Source organism: Canis lupus, chromosome 37, assembly GCF_048164855.1.
Source record: "Canis lupus baileyi chromosome 37, mCanLup2.hap1, whole genome shotgun sequence".
Taxonomy (NCBI): Eukaryota; Metazoa; Chordata; class Mammalia; order Carnivora; family Canidae; genus Canis; species Canis lupus.
In genome coordinates this window covers 19,178,024-19,205,943 of record NC_132874.1, presented here as the reverse complement: position 1 = coordinate 19,205,943, position 27,920 = coordinate 19,178,024, and the positions used below count along the sequence as shown (strand labels likewise).

The 27,920-nt window shown below is 38.5% G+C and overlaps 1 protein-coding gene across 11 annotated transcripts; it reads right to left on the bottom strand.

Annotated features, from left to right (window-relative positions):
• Positions 1-729: 729 nt before the first annotated feature.
• On the bottom strand, positions 730-27,780 carry CAGE1 (cancer antigen 1). 11 transcript variants are annotated; one of them, XM_072813939.1, is made up of 9 exons: positions 27,638-27,780; positions 25,008-25,224; positions 22,086-22,173; positions 17,130-17,659; positions 13,138-14,181; positions 9,096-9,206; positions 6,810-6,890; positions 3,123-3,257; positions 730-1,370 (listed from the first exon to the last, which is right to left on the bottom strand). In XM_072813939.1, the coding sequence occupies exons 2-9, from the start codon at positions 25,095-25,097 to the stop codon at positions 1,350-1,352; spliced, it is 2,100 nt and encodes a 699-aa protein (XP_072670040.1). In that variant the 5' UTR covers positions 25,098-25,224; positions 27,638-27,780; the 3' UTR covers positions 730-1,349. The 11 variants fall into 11 exon arrangements, with proteins under 11 accessions (XP_072670040.1, XP_072670039.1, XP_072670041.1 ...); XM_072813938.1 differs by having other exon boundaries at positions 27,600-27,757; XM_072813940.1 differs by having other exon boundaries at positions 25,008-25,204; positions 27,600-27,750.
• Positions 27,781-27,920: the final 140 nt, after the last annotated feature.

Here is a 27,920-nt window from a genome sequence, read left to right as displayed (position 1 = left end):
TATGACACATTTGAAAAGCTATAATATCTCCAGTGTGGCTGAAACCAAGGCAGGGGAATGGTGAGATGAGATTGGAAAGGCAGGCAGAAACCAGATCTTGAAGAAATTTGTAGGTCATGTTAAGGATTTTTGCCTTTATGTAAAAGTGATGGTTTGTTCCCCACCCCTCTTTTTCCCCTTCCCATATGTTCACCTGTTTTGTTTCTTCAATTCCACATGCAAGTGAAATCATATGGAAACAAACCATAAGAGACTCTTAACGATAGAGAACAAACTGAGGGTGGATGGGGGAAGTAGGTGGGGGCTGGGCTAAATGGATGATGGACATTAAGGAGGCCACTTACTCTGATGACACCCAGTTACGTATAACTGGGTGTTATATGTAAGTGAAGAACCACCACATTCTACTCCTGAAACCGCTGTTGTACTGTATGCTAATTAATTAGAATTTAAATAAAAATTTGAAAGCAAAAAGATAAAAGTGATGGAAGAAATCACTAAAAGTGTTTCAAGGGCATAATCAGATTTATATTTCAGAAAGATCACTCTGGGTGTATGCACAAAGTGGACCTCACCAAGTTCCTTCTTTTATTTAGTCTTTTAGAAAAATCAAATATCATTAATGGCTTTTATAAGTAAGCAGCTGTTTCTAAGATCCAAGGTATGTGAAATATTTGAAGAAAGATACTTCAAACACCACTATATTTTAACAGAATAGACTGGGACCAATTTAAAGAAACTTTGCTTTAATGATGTATTTGATAATTTTTGAAGCATCACATATCTTTTAATAATATTAAAGCTAATCCACTATAGTCTTTAAAAAACTGTCTTCATGAATGTAACAGGCTATATTTGATGAACAAGATGACAATCCTGATCACAAATCGACTCATATGATATCTGGCAGTGGTTCTTGAACTATCCAGACATTATAATCACCTGGACAGCTTTTGAAATACAGTGATGCCAGAACCCACATGGTATTTTAGTTTATTGGATGTTTTGTAAAAAAAAATTCAAAGGAATTCTAATAAGCAGCCACAATCACATCCATTTTGGTACAATTTATATATAGACCTCAGATGTCAAGTCTCTTCTTGAACACATACTGGATCAGCCACTTTTCTGAAAATAAAAGTTCAAAATATTTTAAGAATAACTGGGGCACAGTAATGTGGCCTGAGTGATGAGTAGATATTGTTTTAGAAACATTAGGTTATTTATTATTTTTAATTTCATGAGCCCGTGATGATTGAGCATCGGCTGAGTTTTCTCAATTATAAGCCAAAGCAGAGTCTTATTTTACTTCTCTTGAGTGTGTAATAGCATCCTCTTCTCTTTCGAATTTAAAACTTGCCAGTGTCAGTCTGAAAAACCAGAAAATTGTTTTAATATTCATTCTGCTTAGAAACAATAATGAAAAATAAAAACAAACTTCCCAAGATACAAATACCCACACTGACTTTCAATTATCTTGTGGTGAGTTAGCTGTAAAGGAACCTCGTCATATTTGGGGTGTCTTTTTTTTTTTAAGATCTTATTTATTTACTCATGAGAGACACACAGAGAGAGGCAGAGACAGGCAGAGGGAGAAGCAGGCTCCATGCAGGGAGCCCGATGTGGGACTCGATCCCAGGACTCCAGGATCAGGCGCTGGGCTGAAGGCGGCACTAAACCACTGAGTCACCCGGGCTGCCCTGGGGTGTCTTTCTATGTAAGATTAGACCTTTTGCTTAAGCTCTAGTGATAGCCAGCACAGTATGAATGAAATTGGGGGAAGGATGAGGAAACAGCATATGAGAAATAAGGATAATAAATAAGCAAAAATTTTTTCAGAATTTAAAAACACTAATTTTGGAGTGTTGTCAGCTGAATCTCATTCTAATGAGAGAGTTTAGTTGGTTCTTAATAAATGTAAATGTATGTTTCATTTAGCGTGCCTTCAAAACTTTTTGTGAATAAAGCCTAAGCATTGCAAGGTCATTTTACTTAAATACCATGGACTATCTTCTGAAATTTTGGATGCTTCTCACTGATCCTGTCACCTTCCCCCTCCCTGAAATTAAAGGGAACTCTGAGAAAGGAAGATGAAAATCTGGTTATTCAAGTAGTCAGACATTAAGCAGACTATTTTATTGAAGAAATGGTCTTAATTCATAAAAATTGCACTTTTTTTTCTCTTCCTAGCAGTCTATGAACATAAGTTTGGCAAGCCAGAGAGCAAAATAAAATATCAGTAAAGATTTACAAAATTTAAAACGCTTTTTCAACTTACTGTGCAATCTGAGAGTGGGATATCTCGAGCCTTTGGTTAGCACATTCGCTGATTTCTTCATATGAGGAATTTCTATTTTTTACTTTTATTTTAAAAAATATTTTATTCTTTTTACTTAAAAAAAATCTCTACACAATGACATTCAATTATGTGGCTCCCAGTAATTTTACACAAGGCAAAAATCTTACAGTTTGAAATCAGGAATATGAATAGAAATAGAATTATAAAGTGCCTACTCATCATGAAGGAATGAAGTGTCAGAAAGTAGACAACTGTAGCATGGGGTCAACTCTAATCCACTTGTCTTCCACACAAGCAGTGGATGCATCCACTAAGGGTTAAAGTTAATGCAACTTTTAGGAGGTAAATTGCAATGTTAAGTTGGCAAGATTTATATAATTATCCTCAAAATGAAATCCCAATACTAAGACCTGAAATTGCTGACAGTACAGGTAAAGATAACATAATGCTCTTTGCTAGGTGTCCTCTAAAAAGCTAATAGGAGAATTTTATAGGGGCACCTGGGTGGCTCAGTGGTTGAGTGTCTGCCTTCGGTTCAGGTTGTGATCCCGGGGTCCTGGGATCAAGTTCCGCATTGGGCTCCTTGCAGGGAGTCTGCTTCTCCCTCTGCCTATGTCTTTGCCTCTCTCTCTCTCTCTCTCTCTCTCATAAATAAAATCTTTAAAAAATTTTTTTCAAAGGAGCATTTTATAATGTTATGAAGTAAATAGAATCAATATAAATATGTTCCATCATTCCTCAGCTCCTTTGTAGCACCAAAATTCTATTATTTAAGTATTTGGCATAGTTTTTAAAAACAAAGATTTCTATTAAAAAATTATACCTTATTTATTAAGTTGCCTAAATGTCTTTGATATTTGTCATTTTCTTCAATGAGTCTGTTGCAGTGGTCTTCTTTTGACTCTAGAAGATTTCCCAATTTTGCAGTTGGTAAAAATACTAACCTGGAAACTGTTAACTGAAAAATACTAACCATGAAAACCATATATGGATACTGAGAACAAATAAGAACAGTGGCCTAATCTTTATTCCAAGATTTCTTAAACCAAGTTGTACCATAGGTAAATCAATAGATGCTAATCCCGGTTAGACTGCGTTTAGAACAGATAGGCAGAAATTATAATTTTATAATTAGTTATAATTTTCTCCACTTTAATATTATTAAACAGCTTTGCAAATAATTTGACACTTGGTAGTGAATAAAAATATCAGCCTCAAATCTTCACTACCTTTTTTTTTACCCTCTTTCCATTTATAACCAATATATAAACATATTTGATTCTATCTGAAATAAAGCAGTAATGTGCTTGATGATACATATTCAGGCTTGAAAAATATTCTTGATTTGCACAAATGATGGCAGGTTTTTAAAAAGGTTCAGTTCAATGTATGCCATGTTCTGACCTAAGATCAATGTTTATTTGCAAACAAAAAAAATTAAAAATTTTATTTCTAAAAGTGACATCTTGAATTAATGATCAGAAAAGGGTATTCACAAGGTCCCTCAGCAATTACCTCCATTTTCAAATCAATTTTAGAAGAAAAATGACAGAAATGTACACATTAAATACCAATGTTAAGAATGGCCATAAGTCTTCTAATGCTTTAGATATACTTATGTGTCTATAGTGAAATCCCCTAGAAGAAGCAATAGCAAAACAAATTTGCTTCAGAAATAGCAACTTTCTTATTCTTACTTATTTTTAAAAGGTTTTTTAAATTTATTTATTTATTTATTTATTTATTTGAGAGTGTGTGTACAAACGGGGAGGAGCAGAGGGAGGACAAGCAGACTTTCAGCTGAGCATAGAACTTGATATGAGGCTGGATCTTATGACCCCCCCTTTTCTCAGGCCAAGTGTTTACTGATGAGAATTTTCCACACTCTGGATTTGTTATCATGGTGTCATAATAGGTCTCTTTATCTCCTGTCAAGGTAGTTCGGTCTAGAATCCTGCCTTTGGATCTAGTTATTTTGGTAAGAAGACTTCCTAGATGTGCTGTGTATGTCTTCCTGCATCACGTCAGGGGGCATAGCTGTGCGTGTCTCACCTTTAGTGGGGTTGAGATGTGATTAGCAGGCTCAGGTGCTTGTCAGTCTGACCCATTCATTAAAAGCTGCGCCCCTAGGGGTGCCTGGGTGGCTCAGTCATTTAAGTGTCCTACTCTTGATTTCGGCTCAGGTCATGATCTCAGGGTCATGAGATTGAGCCCCGCATTGAGCTCCATATCAGGCTCTGTGCAGGTGTGGAGCTTGCTTAAGATTCTCTTTCTCCCTTTCCTTCTGCGCCCCCAATCCTTCTCTCTCCCTCTAAAAAAAAGAAGCTTCCCCTCAGTCTTGAGTGAAGGTTTTTAGCAGCCATTATAATTGCCCCCTCCCCCCACCAAAGATGCGTCTTCTCTTCTGCTTTTGATAGCTTACCTTTTCAGTGAAGAGCTCTCCCTCCCTCATCAACTATTTGGTTTCTCTGAGATACAGTTTGTACAAGTGGACTGCAGCACATTTAAAAAATGATATAGTGTCCCTGACATGCTTGCAGGTGTGTCCTCTTTCTCATTCCAGCTTCTGGGAAGATGGAGGTCCACTTGCATCGTCTTTTATGTCCGAAGCACAGAATGTACTCATGAACAACAGAATCTACAGCTCTCCTCTCACCTCCCTGTGCTCAAATTTTACTAGTCTTCAAAGTCCAGCTGCCATTCCCTTCACAAGGTGTCCCATGACTCCCCTCCCTGGACAGTATCTGTTCCTCCTCTGAACTTAACATTAGACAGACACTGCCTGTGTTTGACACTGGTCACTGTATCGCTTTCTAAGAAACTTCCCCTTTATCCCTCATGAATATTAATGTATTTTATCTTCTTTTCTAGGGTCCTTGGAAGCAGAGATCATGTTTGATTTGGCTTTCTGTCTCCAGAGTGACTAGCATTTTTATTTTTAGACTTTCGTGAGAAGTCAATAATTACTTATTAAATTAAAAAAATTAATGAATAATAAGAAACTTGTGAGCCCTCACCACGTTGGACTTTTTCTTCCCTCTCAAAGATGGTTGGTCATGCTATGAGTTTATTGCAGAATGCCAATGTTTAATAATTTAGAAATATGATAGACTTTTCTCATTAACCATTATTAACAATAATCACCTTTTCGCTATTAGAGGGATCCAGTTGGACTGTAACTCTGTATCTAGATACCAAGATCACATTTTAATTTACTTGTAACATATATTTCCTATTTCATCTGCCTTTATGTTTCTTCCAGCTTTATTGAGATATAACTGACATATAACTCTGTAAGTTAAGGTGAACAGCATGCTGATTGGACACTTTTTTATATTGCCAAATTATCACCAATGCAGCATTAGCTGACAGCTCCATTAAGTGACATAATTACCATCTCTTTTCTGTGGTGATGCCTCCACCTTTAGATGGTATCTAAAGTGAACTATTTCCCAAAGTACTCCTTAATTATGGTGTTATAAACAGCTATTGATACATTGATATTAAAAATGATGGTAGTAGGGCGCCTGGCTGGCTCAGCCGGGAGAGCATGTGATTCTTGATCTCAGGACTGTGAGTTCAAGCTCCGGGTTGGGTGTAGAGAGTACTAAAAAAAATAAAAACGTAAGAAAATAGAATGGTGGGACACCTGAGTGGCTCAGCGGTTGGGCGTCTCCTTTCAGCTTAGGGCATGATCCTGGAGTTCTGGGATTGAATCCCGTGTCAGTTCCCAGCAGGGAGCCTGCTTCTTCCTCTGCCTGTCTCTGCCTCTCTCTGTGTGTATCTCTCATGAATAAATAAATAAATAAAATCTTTTAAAAAAAGAAAACAGAATCTTTTAAAAAAAGAAAACAGTGATAGCATATGCAAAAATACAAATGTGTTTCAATCACTGTGAAAAACAGCACATATTTTTTATTTCTGCATTTTGAAAGAAATAGTCTAAACAATAGACTAAACAATAATCAGATAGGACAATATGTAAAATATCAAAACCTGCAAATGCAAAGTATAGAACTTAAACTCTACACATAATGGTTGAATAATACTGCTACAGTACCAGTGTGTGACCATTTTAACGAACACATTATTTGAAGGTTGATATTCTTAAACTTGTTAATAAAATGGTGCTATGGATAAAAGTGTTAGCCAAGCAATAAAAGGTCTTTCTTACTAAGAAATCAAGATCTTCATTCATATTGTGGTACTTTATCAGCGTGGCTCCCAATAAGATAGGTATATCTCTAACATTCTTGGCTTCATCTGAATCAAAGCCTATAACCTGAGATTAAATATGTATTTGTGTTTGCTTCCAATACTTTCACATTCCTTGGAAAATCTGACAATAAATACTTTATAAGTTTAATAATCAAAGAGATCGTCAGTGGTTAGAATAATAGAAGTGTAGAACTTAGAGCTAGAAGGATTTCAACAAACTTACCAAAAGAACACAAATATCTGAAATTCTATTTTTGTATGTTAAACAGTACACAGTAAATGTTAAACTCACCTCAATAATCTGATCTTGAAATGCTGTTTCTTTTGCAATTAACTCTCTAAAAGCTGTGATTTTGGCTCTATGTTTCAGTACCTAAGGAAAAAAAGCATTTTATACTTCAAAAAAGAAAAGGAGAAGAAATAAAACTACATTCAAATAACATTTATAATAAAATCATCAAACCATGCACCATCCACTCCCCAGTCTCCAAACATCAACTGTTTCTACAGCTCTTGTACAGAAAAGAGTTCACACAGCAGATCTGAATGAAGCTGCTTCCCTAAGAAGGCCTGCTAGTCATGCTGCCCCCTGACTGCCATGTGGGAACCTGGGTTGCAGAAGGATTTTCATCATTCTAAAATATGAATGGCTCATTGTGCCTACCCTATTTGTACAAAGCGTGCAGCTTATACTGAATGCCTCTTTCCTTCTGGAGGGTTCAGAGTTTTAGTACGTGCTAGGCAGACATGACTAGGCGAGCAGCCCCCAGTAAAAACCCTGGGTGCTGGGACTATAATGAGACCCTGACACAAATTTCATACATAGTGTCAGAGCTCATTGCTAGGAAAATGAAGTGCTTCTTCTGTGACTCCACACAAGAGAACTCTTGGCAGTCTGACTCTGGTTTCCTCTGGACTTTGCCCCAAGCACCTTTTCCCTGTGCTGACTTTGCTGTGTAGCCTCTCACTGTGAAACATAGTTGTACCACCATATGCTCAATCCTATGGGTCCTACCTAGCACACCACAGAACCTGAGGGTGGGCTTGGGGTCTCTGGAAGCTTATCCCAATATTTAATTGTTTTTACAGTCAGGCTATCAGAATTCTTCTGTAAAGGAAAAAAAAAAAAACCTACCCTAGATTTAATTTATAATCATTTCTTATCTATTCCTTCAGTATAATAACAATCAATCTTAATATTTAAGATTCAAACTTCTCCAAAAATCAGTGAGGTAAAGTGTGATGCACAGAATTATTTTTTATAAACAATGCAAAGCTCAATCTCACAACCCTGAGATCATGACCTGATCCAAAATCAAGAGTTAGACACTTAACTGACAGAGCCTCCCAGGTGCCCCAACAATTTCCAATATTTAAAAAAAATAGAAAAAAACTTTAATGAACCTCCAGTAATTATCACTCAGCTTTGACTATTGACAGTAGTGGCCAATTTTGTACCATTTACACCCCCAACTATGTCCTCCCTCCAATCCCCTTTCACAGAGTCCAATCACAGACAAATCATTTCACTTGCCAATAATTCAGTAAATTTACCAAAACACCACAAATATCTGAAACTTTTGTATTCAGTGGGGCTTATTTTTGAAGACTGGTTTAGGAAATGGAGGACAGAAGTTTTTCTTCATATCCATTATTCCCCGATCAGGTTAGCTAGGAGACAAAGAGGCTTCCCAGAATACCTGCAACAAATTTTCTATCCACCTCAGTTCAGAGAAGTAATTTCCTGACAGCATAAGACTGAATTTGTTCCTACAATCCAAGATCCCATATTTGAGTAGGTTTTTATTCTGTTACCTGATACACTTGCCACTTCTGTATTCCTCTCACATTAAAACTGGCGCAAGTTAACATCCTGTTACCACCTTCCCCATTTCACTGATTCTCTTGATTTATCCCTCCATCTCTGTACAACTACTACACTAAGCAAAGAACAATTGAAGAAATTCCAGGAATCCCTTCCTGTACCCTGTGCTATTTGAGAAAGAAAATGGTCAGTTTTCAATGTATCCACTATTACAAGTGCTAAAGTCTGAAGTCACTATCAAGATGTCAAAATACACTATTCTTCAGGTATCAGTAGAGCCAGGCAAAACTGGAAAAAATAATTATACCATATTTTTAGTAGATGAACAGTATTTTCTAATACAAATTTAAATTATAAAACAAGTCAAATACTGAATAATATACCTCTTTGGTGAGGGCCATAACAAAATTAATCTGGTCCCCCCTCCAAATTTTTTCCCTTAAGTATTTATTTTTTTTTGGGGGGGGGAGAATGAGCGAGAGGGGCAGAGGGAGAGGAAGAGGGAATCTCAAGTGGACTCCACGCCAATCAAGGAGCATGATGCAGAGTTCAATTTCATGACACTGAAATCATGACCTGAGCCGAAACCAAGAGTAGGACACTTAACCAACTGTGCCACCCAGGCCCCCTCAAAAACCAATTCTTAAAAAAAATCCAAATTTGGAGACTTTCTTTATATTTTTGTGTTGCCTTTTTCTTTGACTTTTTTTCAGGAAAAATAAACAATTTTTATAAAAAGAATAAACACAGTACCTCTTTATCTAAATTTTCCTTTTTAAGATACAAGTGCTTCAATTTTTGTAGCATTATATCACTAACTTTCTTGCTCTCTTTTAAATGTTCAGCATCAGGAATGGTGATGTCCTAAGAATAACAGTTTGAGAAGTTATATTAAAAAGTTTTCCCTAAAGCTAAAGGAAGACAGAAAAGAACACACACAAAATTCCAGAACAAGTGACCAAACCAAAAGAGAGAAAATATTGGACTCAATTCTTCAATTACTCATAAGATATCTAGTAAACGGTTAGTGTGGAAAGAATTCTTACAGATTCACCCTTGCATATAAGTTATTTTGGTACCAATTAAATGATCACTGGGAAGTTAATCCTCACCTACAATAACAATACATGCTTAGGCATTCACACGTACATCCCGTTAGCCTGGCCTAATCAGCTTACAAATCCAAATTTCAGCCAAATTGCTGTGTCTGACACCAGGGTAATCAGATATCCTCAATAATATTGAAACTCTAGATATTTAAAGGTGCCTAGAATGAAGGTATTTGCATGTATAGCCTCAAAGTCAAAAATATGTGCATAAACTGGACTGCCTGAGTTAGTATCTGAGTTCTGCTGCTTAACACAATGTGAGACAAAGGACAAGAAACTTGACTCTTCTAAGCCTCAGTTTATTTTTCCATGATTTGATTTGGTCCGATCTGATCTTATTTTTCCCATTTGAAAAAAAAGCATGATAATATAAAGAATGGTATAAGGATTGGATGAGATAACCCATGAAAAATAGCGACAAACTTAAGACTTCAAGGACAGGTTGTGAAGTCAATAAATAATTTGTTGAGTGCTGATTAAGGGCTTTGCCTGTATTAGGTACAGGGCTATGAAGCACCAAGTTTCTGATGTTGAAGGCTTATTTTTTTTTTTAAGATTTTATTTATTTATTCATGATAGACACACAGAGAGAGGCAGAGACATAGGCAGAGGGAGAAGCAGGCTCCCCACTGGGAGCCCGATGTGGGACTTAATCCCAGGACTCCAGGATCATGACCTGAGCCAAAGGCAGATGCTCAACCACTGAGCCACCCAGGTGCCCGATGTTGAAGGCTTCTGCTGTAGTGGGTGTGGGAGACACAGAATAAGCAAACATAATATTTGTTTGGTATGGGATGACATCTACGGACAAGAGGGCTAGGGACACATTCCTCCTTGGGAGGTGTGGTACAGAAGCAACAGCTCGCAAATAAGGCAGAAAGAATAGCAGCTTCCAGTGACATGGTGGGAATCAAGCCTTAGGGTGAGTAAGCAAACGTTTGAAGGAACAAAATGGGATGTGAAAGTTTGTAGCTAAGAAGAGTCTGTGCCACATTCAGACTCACACACAGAAAAACAAAACTTCAGGTGGATGTAGTCTGTGGGCCACCACTCTGTGATCTCCCCATAAAATGCTCAGGTCCATTTCTAGCACTAAAAAAATGCTAGCATTTAACAAACTTAGCTGAAACAAAATAGATATAAGGGTTGTGTTGAATCAGGACCATCACAGATCATGCCCCTCAATTTTGGGTGAGATGACTGCACTTAAAATCCAAGATATGGACATTAACAGAAGAGGAAGAAACATAGACAGCTCATTTGAGAAACTATCAAATGCCAGTCCTGTAATATGGTCTCTCATTATAGCAGTGCTCGTTACCTCCCAGGGCAGCGGCAAGTATCATTTCCCCTACTCAGGAAGAGGAAGCTAAGGCTGACAAGGCACACAAGCCAAGAGCTGGTGAAGTCAGGATTCAAACTCACCTGACACCAATTTTGTTCTTCATTCCACCAGTGTACCCAACTCCCTACTGCTCTCCCTCTACCCAAAAGCTAAATTTTAGATTGGGTCAATGGCTCACTGATGGGAACACTCACCCATCACCAGGGGATTACCACTCTGATAGAGCTTCCAGGTCACGGAAGAAGTACTAAGTGAAGGGTTTTGTCTGATACCCTTATTTTTTATCTAATTTGGTTATCTTATTGGAGACTTGTGGGAATTAGGTATTGAAGAAAGATAAAAAAGCAGTAGGAGGAAGGAAGAGCTGAATGCTTGGCTTAAGGGTCTATATTTTGTCTTCCATTTTTTTCTCCCATAACTTAACTCTCTGTGGCTTTAGATTGCCTCTTCTGTTTTGTTCAATCTTGATATTTCTCTCTCCCCCAACAAAAATACAATTTTTAAAAAATTACCTGGCATGTGGTGGTCTCTCTACCAACTAGAGCCAGAAGATTGTGAATTTTGGAGATCAGCTGAGAAGTTATTTTCTTGTCTAGGGGATTTAGGCTCTCTTCTTCACCAGGTGAGGAATTCAGGACCAAATCAGAATGCACCATCTTTTGGACACCTGGGTGGCTTAGCAGTTGAGCATCTGCCCCTGGCTCAAGGCATGATCCTGGGGGCCCAGGATGGAGTCCCATATCAGGCTCCCTGCATGGAGCCTACTTCTCCCTCTGCCTGTGCCTCTGCCTCTCTGTGTCTCTCATGAATAAATAAAATTTTCTTAAAAAAAAAAAGATTGCACCACCTTTACATCCTATGTGTACACAATTCAGACATGTCATGATAAAGACAAAGAGTCTGGATTGCTCTTTAAGTAAAATCTTGAATTTTTAAAAAAATATTTTATTTATTTATTTGAGAGACAGAGAGTGCAAGCAAGAATGGGGACTTAGGGCAGACAGAGAAGGAGAAGCAGGCTCCCAGCTAAGCAGGGAGCCAGACTCAGGGCTCGATCCCAGGACCTGGGATCATAACCTGAGCCAAAGTCAGATGCTTAACTGATTAAGCCACTCAGACAGCCCAAGCAATATGCTGAATTAAATATCACTCTTAGGGGTGCTTGTCATCTCTGCTTACGGTAGTGGTTCTCAGAGTGTGACCCTTGGCCCAGCAGCATTGTGAGAGACTTTGGCTCTTGTTAGAAATGCACATTCTCGGGCCCCAAGGCACACCTACTGAATCAGAAAAGTGGAGGTGGGCCCCAGGAATCTGCCTTTTCACAGCTAAGTCTCATAAATGCTAAAGTTTGAGAAACAATGGGGTAGATCATCCTAACTTCTTCCTGGAGAAAAGATTATAGAGAGAATTTTTTAAACATAGAACAATATTTTCCTGAGAATCATTAAAAAATAATAGAACTGCTTACTTGCAAACAACACTTGTGTTCATTATAGATTCCTGAAAGTCCACTAAGGACATCCTCAAGGTAACATAATCAGCTCAAGTTGTTATAAAAGTTTTAAAATAAACACATTTTTTTAGTTCAGATTAGCCTTCTAAGTAGTCAGAATTAATAAGGTTGTACTATAAATATTTTAAGACAGGCCTGCAAAACTGAAATAGATGTGTGCTGGCTTGTGAAAATGATCACTTCCAGGACATGCTTCCAGGTTCCATGCCAAAAAAGCCATTTGAACTGCAGAGAATACAAAATTACAACCTCTCCAGACATATTGAGATGAGGTTCTCATGCTGTTTTTAACAGATGTTAACTTAGACTTAGTGTGGTGATGATTTTGCAACATATGCAAATAGCAAATCATGTAGCATACCTGAAACCAATGTTATATGTCAATTACATCTCAATAAAAAAGTTTATAATTTCATAAAATTAGTATGTGATATAGATTTGTCTGACCTTGTAAACCAATATGTAATTGCATTATTTAGTTTTATTGTTAGGCAGATGTGGCATGAATACATGGAGATCTCCAACCAGAAGATCCTTCATCCTCAGGGATGCTTCAGATGATTGGTCACAGGTACCCAGAAGTTCCCACATTAATTTTCACCTCTACCAAAATAGACACAAGAGCTCAGAAATGGTTCTTCTGCAATGTGAGTACCTAAGAACTAGAGAAACTTCTCCAAACCTGTGGTACATTTTCCATTCTCTCTCTCTCTCTCGTTAGTAATTCTTTCTGCCAACAAATATGAGCACAGTGTCTAAATGTGCATCAATAGATTGTGGGCAAGTTGGAAAATTGTGAAATTCAGAATTGGAGAACCTGATGGATACCTTTGTGCCATCCGCCTCCACTGCTTCCCCGGGGTGTTCCTGTAACTGCACTGTCTCAAACTGAGGGGCATCACTTTGCACCTGCACCTGCTGCCGAAGCCTTGCGATTTCCTGCTGCACATCCTGGACCTGCTGCTGGAGTTGAGTGTTCTTTGCCTTTTCATTTTCTGATATGAACTGCAAATGACTAACCTGAGCGAGAAGCTTCTCGAGCCTCAATTTCAGGCTCTGCCTTTCTTCCAGGTTTTCCTTCTTGTGCTTCTGAAGTTCCTCCTGTAAAGATAGGAACTCTTGTTCGAGGGTCTTTTTCTCCCTTTTCAAGTCCAGAGCGGAGGTGGTAGCCTTTTCCAGCTCTCCCTTCAGTTGCTGCAGCCTCTCAACCTCTTCTTCTTTCTCACTGATGGTTCTGTTCATCTGTAGGCACAGGCTGACAGTTTTGTCTCTCTGTTGCACTGCCGTCATGTACTTCTCCTGTAGGTGAACAAAATTGCCCTTGATCCTCTTAAGCTCCAGCTGCAAGGTCTCCTTTTCATTCTTCACTTCCTGAAGACGATTTTGGGTATGAGTTAAGACCTTGTGCAAATTCTGCAGTGTCTTGTTGGTGTCACTCTTCTCTAGCATCATTCTGTATTTGTCCTCAATTAATTCCTCCACCTTGGCCTTCAGCTCATTTATGATATCCACGAACACCTGCTGTTTGGTGTCCTGCATCTGTAACTCCTCCACCTTCCTCTCTAGATATTTGTTGCTACTCTGCAGGTCTTGGATCTGGCTTTGCTGCTTTCTATTAGTATGCTCTAATTTCCCCAAGACTTCGCAAGCCATCTCCTCTTCCAGAGATTGTGAGCTTTCCAATTCCTGCTCTGTGTCAGGCATCATGCCATCACCCAGAGGTGCTCCACCGCTCCAAGGAATGCCTGCAGGAAACCAAGGTGAGGCAATCCTTGGACTGGCCAGGCCCTCCAGGGGAGCTTCCTTTTGGCAACAGACTGGCATGTCAGGAACATCCTCAAAGCTCTGTACTCCTTTCGAAGACACTACAATCTGTAAAGTAGAGTACGTAAGTGTGAAAAAGAGTATAAAGATCATGAATTTTATTTATTTTATTTTTTGTATATGTTTTTATTGGAGTTCGGTTTGCCAATTTATAGCATAACACCCAGTGCTCATCCCATCAAGATCATGAGTTTTAAAGTCAGATAGAGTTTGCTTGAATCCTGGATTCCTAGTGTGGTTTCCTCAGCATAAAAGAACAATGATAATATCTCCTTCCAATAATAATACCTTTGTTGTTGTTGTTTTTTATTTTTTAGATTTATTTATTCATGAAAGATGGAGAGGTGACATGCAGAGGGAGAAGCAGGCTCCCCATGTGGAGCCTGATGTGGGACTTGATCCCAGGACCCCGGGATCATGACCTGAGCCAAAGGCAGTCGCTGAACCACTGAGCCACTCGGGTGCCCAATAATAATACCTTTTTAATGAACATACTTACATAGGAACTGCTAAGTATATACATAGCACTGAATGGCACAGCAGAGCACAAACAGTATATATATATATATATATATGTAGATGTACATATATATAGATGTATCACATTTACTTTTACAAAAGAAAAACTCAGCTTTGATACTCTCACCACTTTCTATGATACAAACGTTTCTGAGCTCATGTGAGGTACTTTCTTTGACTTCAAATGAATTAAGACAAATTTTTCAATTACTCTACAGTCTGTGAGGACTCTTGAATGAAGACTTCTGTTATTGCTCATTAAGCCATTATCTCACAGCTATGACACCTGTGAGTGTAAGAATATCAGATGGCCATGCCTCGTGATTGACTTTCTGCCCACAATACAGGTTTTGGGGGCTTTTTAAAAGGATAATAAGTTGTAGCAAGAAAGTGCTGATATGAGTAGGACATTTAAAACTCTGTAAAATATATCTGCAGGGGTGGGCTGTATAACTTTCTAGAATTTAGAGACAGTGGACTCCTATGTTTTAATGGTTCACCATTGCTCTGGGATAAAGACAACTATTCCTACTGAGGCCTATCCCTCCTGATGTCTAGTCTTGATGCCTGACCCATGCAACCTGTCCATCCACGTCAACTGTCTGCTGCCTTTGATCCAGCAACACTGGGCTTCTGTCAGGTCCTACTGGGTGTCATGCTCCCTGAAGCCACAGGGTTCTTGTGTTACTGCTGCATGGAATGCTCTCCCACCCACAGTTACTTTAGTAACTCCTAGCTCATCCTTCAGAGCTCAGCTCAATATCCTCTACTTCACGAACGGTAATATTTGCATCATTTTATTCACAGCACTTATCATACTTCTGTTTATAGTTTATATGTAATATTATATAACATATATAACTTACACATACACTTTATATGTAACTACTCACCATATTTGAAAGTCTACATTTGTGTGATTATTTAATGTGAGTTTCCTCTACTGCAGTGTTACTATCATGAGGATAAAGACCTATATCTTTTTTTTTTTTATAGCCAACACATAGTGCAGGGCCTCCACATAATAGATTCCTGAAAATATTTATTTAAAAAAAAAGATTTTATTTATTTATCCATGAGAGACAGAGAAAGAGAGAGAGAGAGAGAGAGCGCGCCAGAGACACAGGCCGAGGGAGAAGCAGGCTCCATGCAGGGAGCCCGATGCGGGACTAGATCCAGGGTCTCCAGGATCACGCCCTGGGCTGAAGGCAGCGCTAAACCGCTGAGCCACCCGGGCTGCCCTGAAAATATTTATTGACTGAATAAATTGCTAAATGCAGTGGACACAGGAAGGAGGAATCTGGAGAAACATTAATTAAACATTTTTTTAAAACGTCATTTTCCTGAATCAACAGAGGAAATAAAGTTCTTTTTAAAATGCTGCTTCCAAATAAATGAACAGAAAGCGGCTTACACTTGCAAATGAAACATAATATCATAGCTTTTCTCATCAGACTTACAAATAAAAGGTACTATTTTTGCTATTCTTGGATTATACCTATTTGCCCATACTAATTCTTAAAATTGTTACTTTAAAAAAATTTTCAGAGTACACAGAGTTTATACTATAGGCATCTTCAGTGTTCTTAGGATACTATATGTGTGCCCAGAAAGATAAATCAAAAGACAAATTAAAATGTTCACTTTGGTAAACTAATATTTTGTGCTTGTCAATAGAAATCCTTCAATAGAGGGCACCTGGGTGGCTCAGTGGTTGAGCGTCTGCCTTTGGCTCAGGGCGTGATCCCAGGGTCCTGGGATCAAGTCCCACATCGGGCTCCCCACAGGGAGCCTTCTTCTCCCTCTGCCTATGTCTCTGTCTCTCTGTTTCTCATGAATAAATAAAATCTTTTAAAAAAGAAATCCCTTGATAGAAAAATTTTAAGATTTTCTTGTCAAATAATCTAATATCTCTCCTTCTTCTCAATCTTTTCCTTACTGTAAACTCTGAGTTCCAGCCAATTGGATTCACCAAACATAAAAGCCCATAATTCAAGGTACCATGTGGATGCTAACATATGTAAAAGGATGACAGAGCCCTGATCCTGAAGAAATTATCATTCAGGAGAGCTAACCTTCAAGTATGGACTTAATTTCATTAGAAGAAATTTGTTTCTAAATTGATTAAGATCACAGAAGGCATTTTTGCCAGAGAAGCAATGTCCCTCGTGCTGATTAGATTATCTAGCTACTTGGAAAAGTCTCAGCTTATATACATGTTGTTGTTGTTTTAGGAAAGCACATATTTTAACACTCTACAAACTATAATGCCCATCAAAAATCTTACCTCCTTGGGACGACTGGGTGACTCAGTGGTTGAGCGTCCACCTTTGGCCCGGGGCGTGATCCTGGAGTCCTGGGATCACGTCCCACACCGGGCTCCCTGCACGGAGCCTGCTTCTCCCTCTGCCTGTGTCTCTGCCTCTATCTCTGTCTCTCATGAATAAATAAATCAAATCTTAAAAAAAAAATCTTACCTCCTCTGTTGTATAATTAGCTCTCAGATCAAGGAAGTTAAAGTTATTCTCGTTGTCAAAAGGTTTTTTAACATCACTGTGTACATTTTCCATATACAAGAAGCTTTGAGGTTGACTAGGTTTGAGTGCAGGCTCTGTGGCAGCACTTTTAGCTGGTGACGTTTCCGTGAATTTCAGTGTCTCTCCACTGCTATGGACCAGAGGTGGGCTTCTAGAAAGTTGTCTGACACATTCATGAGCAAGCTGCTCTTCCTTTGTGGAGGTGCTAAATTCAGTTCCCACTGAATTTTCTTCCTTAAACGAATCTTCCTTTATATTAGTGTCTTTTGGACAATTACACACATGACTTTGCATTTCTGGTTTCTCTGTGTAAGGTAAGCCTTCTGTCAGATTTTGAAATGTTATTGTTTCAGTATTAAATGCTTCTGTGAGATGAAATTTGCAAATGGGTTCAAATTGTCTGAAGAAAGAAAGGCTGGTGTCAACTGGCTGAGTTAGTAAGTTCTGTGAGTCACTTCCAGTGGTGACATCTCATTAGAAAGAGAAAGATAGAAATAATAATTAGCTGACCATAACTTTATATGTTAAGATATTTACATGTCTGAAATAAGCTGCTGGAGTCTTTTTAAAATTATATTTATTTCGGCATTTTTTTTTTTTTTTTTTTTTTTTTTTTTTTTTTTTTTAGTGGATTTCAGCATGACTTTGTGCTAGCCAACCAAACAGAACTTTTACATGGGGGCCAGAAGTTCTCAAATGACTGCTACAAAAAAGCTTGCTATATGTCATTCTGGCCAAATACCATTACAACAAATCCCAAGATATATTCAAAATTTTTTGTTATAATTTTTAAGTGTTTTATGTTTCCAAAGAATACAAAAGCACAATAAATAGAATAACAAACAAACATAAACTTGTTTAATCTCACAACAACCCCATGAGCTAGGCACTGTTACTCTTCCTGTTTTATAGATAAGGAACCTGAGACATAAGAGATATTAAGTCACTTATTAATTGCCTTGGGTCACAGAGTGGGTAAGCAGTGCAGCTGGGATTCTAGAATACTATTTTTCTTTTCTTTTTCTTTTTTAAAATATAAATGCAAGTTAGTTAACATATAGTGTAGTATGTTTTGGGGTAGAATTTAGTGATTCGTCACTTACATACAACATCCAGTGATTGTCCCAACAAGCACCCTACAATACTCATCACCCATTTGGCCCATCACTTATCTCCCCTCCAGCAACCTCAAGTTTGTTATCTTAAATATAGAGTCTCTTATGGTTTGCCTTCTTCCCTGATTTTATCTTATTTTTCCTTCCCTTCATGTATGTTCATCTGTTTTGTTTCTTAAGGTCCACATACGAGTGAAATCATATATTTGTCTTTCTCTGACCTATTTTGCCTAGCATAATACACTCTAGTTCCAACCATGTCATTACAATGGCAAGATTTCATTCTTTTTGATGGCTAAGATTCCATTATTGATACACACACACACACACACACATTCACATACTACATCTTTATCCATTCATCAGTTGATGGACATTTGGGCTCTTTCCATAATCTGGCTATCGTGGACATTACTGCTATAAACATTGAAGTGCATATGCCCTTTTGAATCAGCATTTTTGTATCCTTTGGATAAAAGGATCCTAGTGTAATTGCCAGGTCATAGGATAGTTCAATTTTTAACTTTTTGAGGAACTTCCATACTGTTTTCCAGAGTGGCTGCACCAGTTTGCGTTCCTGCCAACAGTGTAAGAGGGTTCCCCTTTCTCTGCATCCTTTCCAACATCTGTTGTTTTCTGTATTGCTAATTTTAGCCATCTAGAATACTATTTCTAAATGCTATGGTATGTTGTTTCTCAATAAGACACATTATCTAGACTTCATATGTTTTTAAAAATCAGAAGCAAATAGGGATGCCTGGGTGCCTCAGCAGTTTATGCCTGCCTTCAGCCCAGGGCGTGATCCTGGAGTCCCAGGATCGGGTCCCACATCAGGCTCCCTACATGGAGCCTGCTTCTCCCTCTGCCTGTGTCTCTGCCTCTATCTCTCTCTGTGTCTCTCATGAATAAAAATAAAATCTTTAAAAAAAATCAGAAGCAAATAAGGCAAGATGGAAAGAAATAAAATGTTACAAAATTAATGATGCCTCCCCTTTATTCTCTCCTTTCCTCCTCCCCAGAGATAACTACTGATGAATTGAAGCTAGTATGTATTCATTCGTCCCATCCATATTTTTCTACTTTCACTACTCATTTATGGACCTTAAATAATATATATCAACTTCCCAGAATTTCTAATTTTGTGACCATCTTACTAATTTTTTGCAGCACCAAAAGACCAAAAGAAATACCTAAGAGTTCCATTTATTAAGCTCCACTTAAGTATTTATTAAGCTCCACTTAAGTATTTCCTAACAAGTTTGTAGATGTTCAAAAACATACAATATGAGTTCCATTTATTAAGTAGTTAAGCTCAACTTAAGTATTTCCTAACAAGTTTGTAGATGTTCAAAAACATACAAAAGAAAAAACATGTTTTATTTCAACCAAACTTACTACTTGGATGTACTATTGTGTACCACACATCTCAAAACTTGAAATCAGATAAGACATTAACTCTCACTTTCTATTCCACATTGATTTTCGTATAATACTTTTTATCATAGCAACCATCAAAAATCCAGCTTTGCAAATCATATTTTATAGAAAGGGTTGTAGTATGGTTTTACACTGAAATAGTGAACTTTTGAGATCCCTGGGTGGTGCAGCGGTTTGGCGCCTGCCTTTGGCCCAGGGCATGATCCTGGAGACCCCGGATCAAATCCCATGTCGGGCTCCCAGTGCATGGAGCCTGCTTCTCCCTCTGCCTGTGTCTCTGCCTCTCTCTCTGTGTGTGTGTGACTATCATAAATTAAAAAAAAAAATTAAAAAAAAAAAAGAAATAGTGAACTGTCTCAAGCTAGTAGTTTGTGGGATCCAACAGATGCTATCACTGTTTCCTAAATATTTCAAAAGATCCCGCAGCACCCTGGGATATACAATATAATTTTCTGTGTTTTAAAATTTTATGTAATTAGAATCAAATTATATTTGTGACCTATATGTTACATATAAAAATATAAAATAAAAATATAAATGTATATCCGTATGAAAGTCTTTATTTCACTTAAATTTTGCTTTTCAGATTTAGCCATGTAAACACATGAAGATCTAGTTCATTTTACTGAAGGATTACACTTTACTTCCTTTTTGTTAGATATTTGTTTCTATTTTGCTATTAAAAATAACCCTTCAGGGCAGCCCAGGTGGCTCAGCGGTTTAGCGCCACCTTAAGCCCAGGGTGTGATCTGGGGGACCCGGGATGGAGTCCCGCGTCGGGCTCCCTTCCATGGAGCCTGCTTCACCCTCTGCTTGTGTCTCTGCCTCTCTCTCTGCATGTGTCTCTCATGAATAAATAAATAAAATCTTAAAAAAAAATAACCCTTCAGTGAACATCCTTATATACATTTCAATGTACACTACGAATTTTTTGTTCAGGTTCTGGGTATATAGCAAAGTAGAATTGCTGGGTTATAGAAAATATATATCTTCAAAATTTTTAAAAAGATTATATTTATTTATTCATGAGAAACGAGAGAGAGAGAGAGAGAGAGAGAGAGACAGGCAGAGGGAGAAGTAGGCTCCATGCAGGGAGCCCGATGTGGTTTCGATCCCAGGACTCCAGGATCATGCCCTGGGCTGAAGGTGGCGCTAAACACCACTGAGCCACCTGGGCTGCCCTATATCTTCAAATTTATTAGGCATTGCAAAATTACTCACCAAAGTGGTTGTACCAATTTGTACTTCCACCACAAGTTTCTTTGCTCTACTATAATGCACATTAAACTGATACGAACAAAATGGAATTTTATGGTCTTTTTAATAATCATGAAGGTTTACTTTTCTGTGATCTATTAGATACTGTTTTGGCTCGAACTATATCTCCCAAACATTCATACGTTGAAGGCTTACCACCCCCCACACACATCCAGTACCTTAAAATGTGACTGTACTTGGAGATGAGGCCTTTAAAACAGGTAGTAAAGGTTAAATGAGGTCATAAAAGTGTGGCCCTAATCCAATGACTGGTGTTCTAAGACACCAGGGAGGCATAGGGAAAAGGCCATGTGCAAACACAAGAGGATTGCTATCTGGGAAGTCTCAGGATAAATCTACTCTCACACAATTTGATCTTGGACTTCCAGCTTCTAGACTGTGAAAAAACAAATTTCCATTGTTGAAGCCATCTGCTCTTTAATATTTTGTTATGGCAGCTCTAGTAAGCTAATACATATTCTTTGCCTGTTTTTCTATTGAGTTGTATCTTTTTCTTATTGAAGTTCTTTATTTGGGGTACTAATCTTGTTAATGCATACACTGCATGTATCTTAGTCTGAACTGGTTTTTTATTTTATTATCATTTGGTCATATAAAATTTTTTAAAAAATTTAATATAGTCAAATGTGTTGCTTATGGTTTGTACTTCCCATGTTATGCTCCAAGCCTTACATTTCTCATCTGTAAAATGAAGATAAAACAATCCTTATTTAAAAAGAAAAAAAAGGGGATCCATGGTGGCTCAGTGGTTTAGCACCTGCCTTTGGTCCAGGGCCTGATGCTGGAGACCCAGGATCAAGTCCCACATCGGGCTCCCTGTATGGAGCCCGCTTCTCCCTCTGACTCTGCCTCTCTGTGTGTGTGTCTCCCTCATGAATAAATAAATAAAATCTTTAAAAAGAAAGAAAGAGAGAGAAAATCCCTATTTCATAGGACAGTTTTAAAAGCAACTGTACATAGAAAGTGTGAATTAGCACCTGCCCACTACTATTATTGCTCTTATCACAGGACATACACACAAAAATCTTAGTTTCTGTTTGCTTATTGGCAACAAAGTGATACTCACCATCTAATTCATCATCTAGTGTGCCATAAATATCTTTGGAAAGTGTGGGTTTAGATTCATCTTCCCTTTTTACATTCTTTATTTCACTCTGTATTAATAAATAAGGCATTAGCATTAATACTTCAAACAAATATCATAAGCCTCTTCTGAATGTATACGTGCATTGCTATGTAACTTCTGTTAGTATTTTCTGTTGCATGAGTAGAATGTACTTTCTAGGACCAGTCCCTTCTGTATATCTGAACTTGTTAGTAAAACCATGCAAATAGAGACCTGATATTAATAACATTAAGCAAGTATCTTGCTATTTTAATATTTTGGTTTTTTGATATGTCAAGTCATGTTACTATAAACATGGGGATGTATGATAACATAATATCTCTGATCATCCTTTGAAGTTTGTTAAATCTGATCTAAACAACTATTAGGATAGCTGTTCTTCAAGTCTTTTTGAGGTGAAATCTGATTCTAATAGAAAGAAATCTAGTGCTTATTCTCGAAGGTCCCTTAATGTCATCTAAGATAAAAGGTTTTGGAAGTAAATTAATAGTATAAGTAAGGTAGTAAGGAAAGTTTTTTGAATGAGGAAAGCACTGGTTTAATCATAAAGTGTATCAAGTATGTGAGACCTAAATGATGCTCTAAAAAATTTGCCTCTCTTACTAAAGTCAGCTGGTTACAAATCTCAATTCAATCATGCTTTTTATAACATTGTTGCACTTATTGAATGCACCTCCAGTAGGAGAAAAACTGAGTTATATTTTACAACAATTTGTTTTTTAGACTTCTTGCTAATTTAGGCCATTTCTACTAAGGAGATTTTAGAAATATGAAAAATAATATACTTGGGAAATAAAATAGCATTATTCACATGTATTGATGTCATGTTTACACAGACTCCACTACTTGTCATATTACCATAGCATTTCTATGATAATACCATTTTTAACTAGAATATGCCTTTTGTTCCTTCGGTCTGTAAATTCTTTGTGAAAAATAAAATACTCAGTGAATTCCAAGAAAGAGAACCTCTTGACATAATTTAAGACATTCATTCTTCATAATTTGATACATAATGGTTAGACTCTGATTAACACTGTAGTACTATAACCAAATTTTCTTTTGAAATTAAAATAAAAGTTATCATTATAAAAAGAATCTTTAACATTATTTTTAAAAAGAAAGTTAAAAAAAACACTCAAAAGCTCACTACCCAGTGAGAAGCAATGTGATCATTTTTCTACATCAACAAATACACAGTTGATCCTTGAACAACAGATTTAAACTGTGCAAGTCCACTTAAACACAGATTTTTTTATAAACATAGTACTGTAAATGTATTTTACCCTCCTAAAGATTTTATTAAATTATTTGACAGAGAGAGAGAGTGCACGCATGTGTGCACACAGGGGGAAGGGGCAGACAGGGAGGGAGAGAAAGTCTTAAGCAGATTCCACACTGAGGGTTGAATCTGATGGGTAGCTCCATCTCAAAACTCTGAGATCAGGACCTGAGCTGAAACTGGGTCAGATGCTTAAACAACTGTGACACTCAGGTGTCCCCTGCATTGTAATGATTTCTGTAATCCCATTTCTTTCCTCTAGCTTATTTTATTGTAAGAATACAATGTGTAATAAATATAACACCCAAAATATGTGTTAATTGACTATGTTGTTTTTAAGGCTTCTGATCTTTTGTTCTGGGGGACTCAAAAGTTGTATGAAGCTTTTCAACTTCGAGGGAAGTCAGTATGCCTAAGCCCTGCATTGTTCAAGGGTCAGCTCTGAATCTGTATTACCATATTTAAAGTTTACATATCTACTGACATCTGTGCAAATAATTTAACTCCCTACTGATAAAAATTTGGGTTGCTTCTAAAGTTTATTTTTTAATTTTAAATGTTACCTTTCTAAAAACTTTATTTGTGTTTGGTAATCTCTACACCTATCGTGGGGCTTGTACTTAACAACTCCCAGATCAAGAATCACATGTTCCTCTGACTGAGCCAGTCAGGTGCCCCTAATGTTTATTATAGGTAATTCTGCACATCTCATTTGCATACTTCCTTGAGGTACAATTAAAAAGAAAATGTGTTTTCTGGTCACTGAATAGCCCTTTAGATAGGTTATGCCAATTTATGGGCTAACCCACATGAAATTGTCAATATTTCTCCATTTTTGAACTACAAAGTGTCAGTTACATATGGCACAACCTAATTCATTTCTATTATTTACATTCCTCTAAATAAATGTCAAACTTTTAGAACAGCATCCATCATGATTTCGGACAGTATAATCTTTTATTTGGTGAGAAAGGGCACTTGGAATTTTCATTAAGATAGAAAATTATTTACATGCAGGGCTGTCAATGCCTTTAGGAATGATGCTTGAGGGCAGCTTGGGTGGCTCAGCGGTTTAGCTCCGCCTTCGGCCCAGGGCCTGATCCTGGAGACCCCGGACCGAGTCCTGCATCGGGCTCCCTGCTGGAGCCTGTTTCTTCCTCTGCCTGTGTCTCTGCCTCTCTCTGTGTCTCTTATGAGTAAATAAAAAAATCTTAAAAAAAAAAAAAAAAGGAATGACACTTGAATCATTTGCATGCTGACATTTTAGAACATGCTCTAGATGAGATGTCCTGTCCATTGACTCTTTTCCTGCCTATGACTAAATTGTTGTGACTATGTCCCCTGGTTGCACACTTAAGACTTCACTTGGAGTCCAGGAAGGATCAGTGTTAACACTATTTGTAAAATTCTTTGTTACATTAACAGAACTAGGAAAACCAGACTCTGTTTGAGGGTCTCCTCTGAGCCTCCACCAGAAATTCTTTTAGTGTTCTTCCTGTTTTTGAGGAAATTTTCATATGGGAGACAATGTGAAAGCTGAATACATCTGTACCTCCTAGTACTCTATAAGCAACGCTCACCTGAGGCGAGTCTGAAGTGGTACTGTTGGTATCCATATACAAGGGAAAATGTGAGTGAGTTAAGTCTTGAGAAAAACTGCTGAAATTCATGCTATCTGCTTTGAACACGCCTTCTAATTTTTCATGAGAGGCATCCACTTCAAAATGTGCAGGATCTGAAGGTGATGACCAAACTTTTTGATAGTCTTTGTTTTTAACTGTTGAATGATGAAGGTTTCTTTTAACAAAAACGTAATTTTAATGTTCATTAGTATATACAAACAGAGGTTATTCCTCCCATTCCCCCTCACATTCAGAAAGCAGCAACATTCATTGTCCTAAAATTTTTAAATGTCCGTTGTCAGGTTATTAGAAAAATAAAAATTTTTAGTTTGAGTATATCATGGGCACTTTGTGTAGCAGTAAATACTGATTTGGACAAAAACAAGTCAATATATGTGGCTACTATCCAATCATTCCCTAAAAGACTTGGGACCCAGATCATAAAGGGACCTCTCAGTCATTTAAGAGATATTTACAAAATATTATCAGAGGACTATCAGGTTCCACAAAATACTGTACTGATATTTACTTGATACTCTCTATTGTGTCATTACCAAATTAAATCCAACATTGTACATCAGTTTTCCTCCACTTTCCTATCCCACATTATTCTCTCAGGCATTTTGGTTTGAAAACTTGGGAGACACCCTTGGTATCCTTCTACTTCGTCAACTGGGCTACCCAGTTACCAAGTCCTGTGCATCTCTCCTTTAAAAATGACTTTCGGGAATCCCTGGGTGGCTCAGCGGTTTAGCTAGTGTCTGCCTTCGGCCCAGGTTGTGATCCTGGAGTCCCGGGATCGAGTCCCACGTCGGGCTCCCCGCATGGAGCCTGCTTCTCCCTCTGCCTGTGTCTCTGCCTCTGTGTGTGTCTTCCATAAATAAATAAATAAAATCTTAAAAAAAAAATTTCATGGGCACCTGGGTGGCTCAGTGGTTGAGTGCCTGCCTTCGGCTCAGGGTGTGATCCCAGGATCCTAGGATCGAGTCCCACATCGGGCTCCCTGCATGGAGCCTGCTTCTCCATCTGCCTGTGTCTCTGCCTCTGTGTGTCTCTCATGAATAAATAAGTAAATAACCTTTAAAAAATTTTTGGTTAAAAAAAATGTTTTTCACAACCCATGCTTTCTTTCCACCTCTTACACCTTCGCACTGGCCCATGCTCTTGTGACTTCCTCAGGCCTGTCAGGGGATGGGAGAGGAAAGGATGTCCAATTGCATGGAATCCAAGTTTTCCTCCTTGACTTTCTAGGTCTCCCAAGCCTGGACCCACATTACCTATTTGGTGCATCCCTGCTCTAGTCAGATCTTGCTCCTTAACTGCTTCAGTCTGAACTGGCAAATGCTTCTCTCTCTTGAGACCTTGCTGTCTACCCATTCATCTATCTTTAAAATTCCTGCAATGTTGTTGCATCTAAACCTCTATCACATGGGAGGCCTGGGTGGCTCAGCAGTTGAGCATCTGCCTTCAGCCCAGGGCGTGATCCTGGAGACCCAGGATTGAGTCCCACGTCAGGCTCCCTGCATGGAGCCTGCTTCTCCCCCTGCCTGTGTCTCTGCCTGTCTGTCTCTTGTGAATAAGTAAATAAAATCCTAAAAATAAAATAAAATCTCTATCACAATTCAGCACCTATTCATTTTACTGTTTTAACCTCTGCCACCCTTTCAAGGGTGTCAATATTTACACGTTTTTAAAAAGTGATGTTTACACCCAACATAGGGCTTGAACTCACCACCCTGAGATCAAGTCGCATGCTCTTCCTACAGCCAGCCAGGTGCCCCACAGTATTTACAGACTATAAGTGCGTCCATTGGAGTCCACGCGTGATTTTTCAGAACTCCTTACAGCAAACAGCAATGTCGTTCACAGAGTGACTATTGATTGAACGAACCTTGCAGTCCAAGGACTTACTTTTACTAAAACTTCTCCATCTACAGTCACTGGCCATTTGCCTGATTTTATTTTATTGAATTGCTGAATTAACGAATAATAATTGAGGCTTGATTCCCATCCCCTCCCCCTGCAAGCTACTATGTCATCCCTTAAAGTATAAAAAGCCAGTGGGTCAAGCAGGCTAGCCAGGGATTAGTGAACTTTTTAATCACCTTTTCCATCTTTCCAAACACATAAATGCTGCCTGCGCTGTGGTGAAGGGCATCTGAAAAAAATCTTTGTTTTCTAAACGCAAAACAAAAACAAAAGCAACCAACAACAACAAAAAAACCAAGTGTCTTATTCCTTAAACTTTTTTGGTCTAGAATTTCCAATCACATTTCTGGACCTTTATTCATAGTGCACATTCTATCAACTTATTATTTATTATTTTTTTTAAGATTTCATTCATTCATTCATTCATTCATGAGAGAGGCAGAGACCCCGGCAGAGGGAGAAGCAGGCTCCCTGCGGGGGAGCCCGATGCGGGGCTCGATCCCGTGACCCCGGGGTCACGCCCTGAGCCCTCCAGCTGCCCCTCTAGTTCGGTTTTAAGGCGTTTTCAGTCGTATGACAAACTCTCTAAAAAAAAAAAAAAAATCACTTATCTTAGTTTACCCTCAAAACACGGCACCAAACTCCTTAAGTCTAACTACCAGGCTCCATAGTTTCCCGGACCGCGGCAAGGACCTCGAGCCTCCCGCCTCCGCACGCCGCGGCGCGGGACGAAGAGCAACGTCACACCCGCTCCCACCCAAGGCGTTAAAAAACGGCCGGAGGTACCGGGCGCGTTGGACTCGCGCGCGTGTGACGTCACCCCGCCGCGCCAGCCAATCTCCGCGAGGCTCGCGGCCCGCCGGGCTCCCACGCCCCCTCTGGGCCACGCCCCCCACCTGCGCAGGGGCCGCCACCGCCTCGTGAAGGGGCGGGACTTCCGGC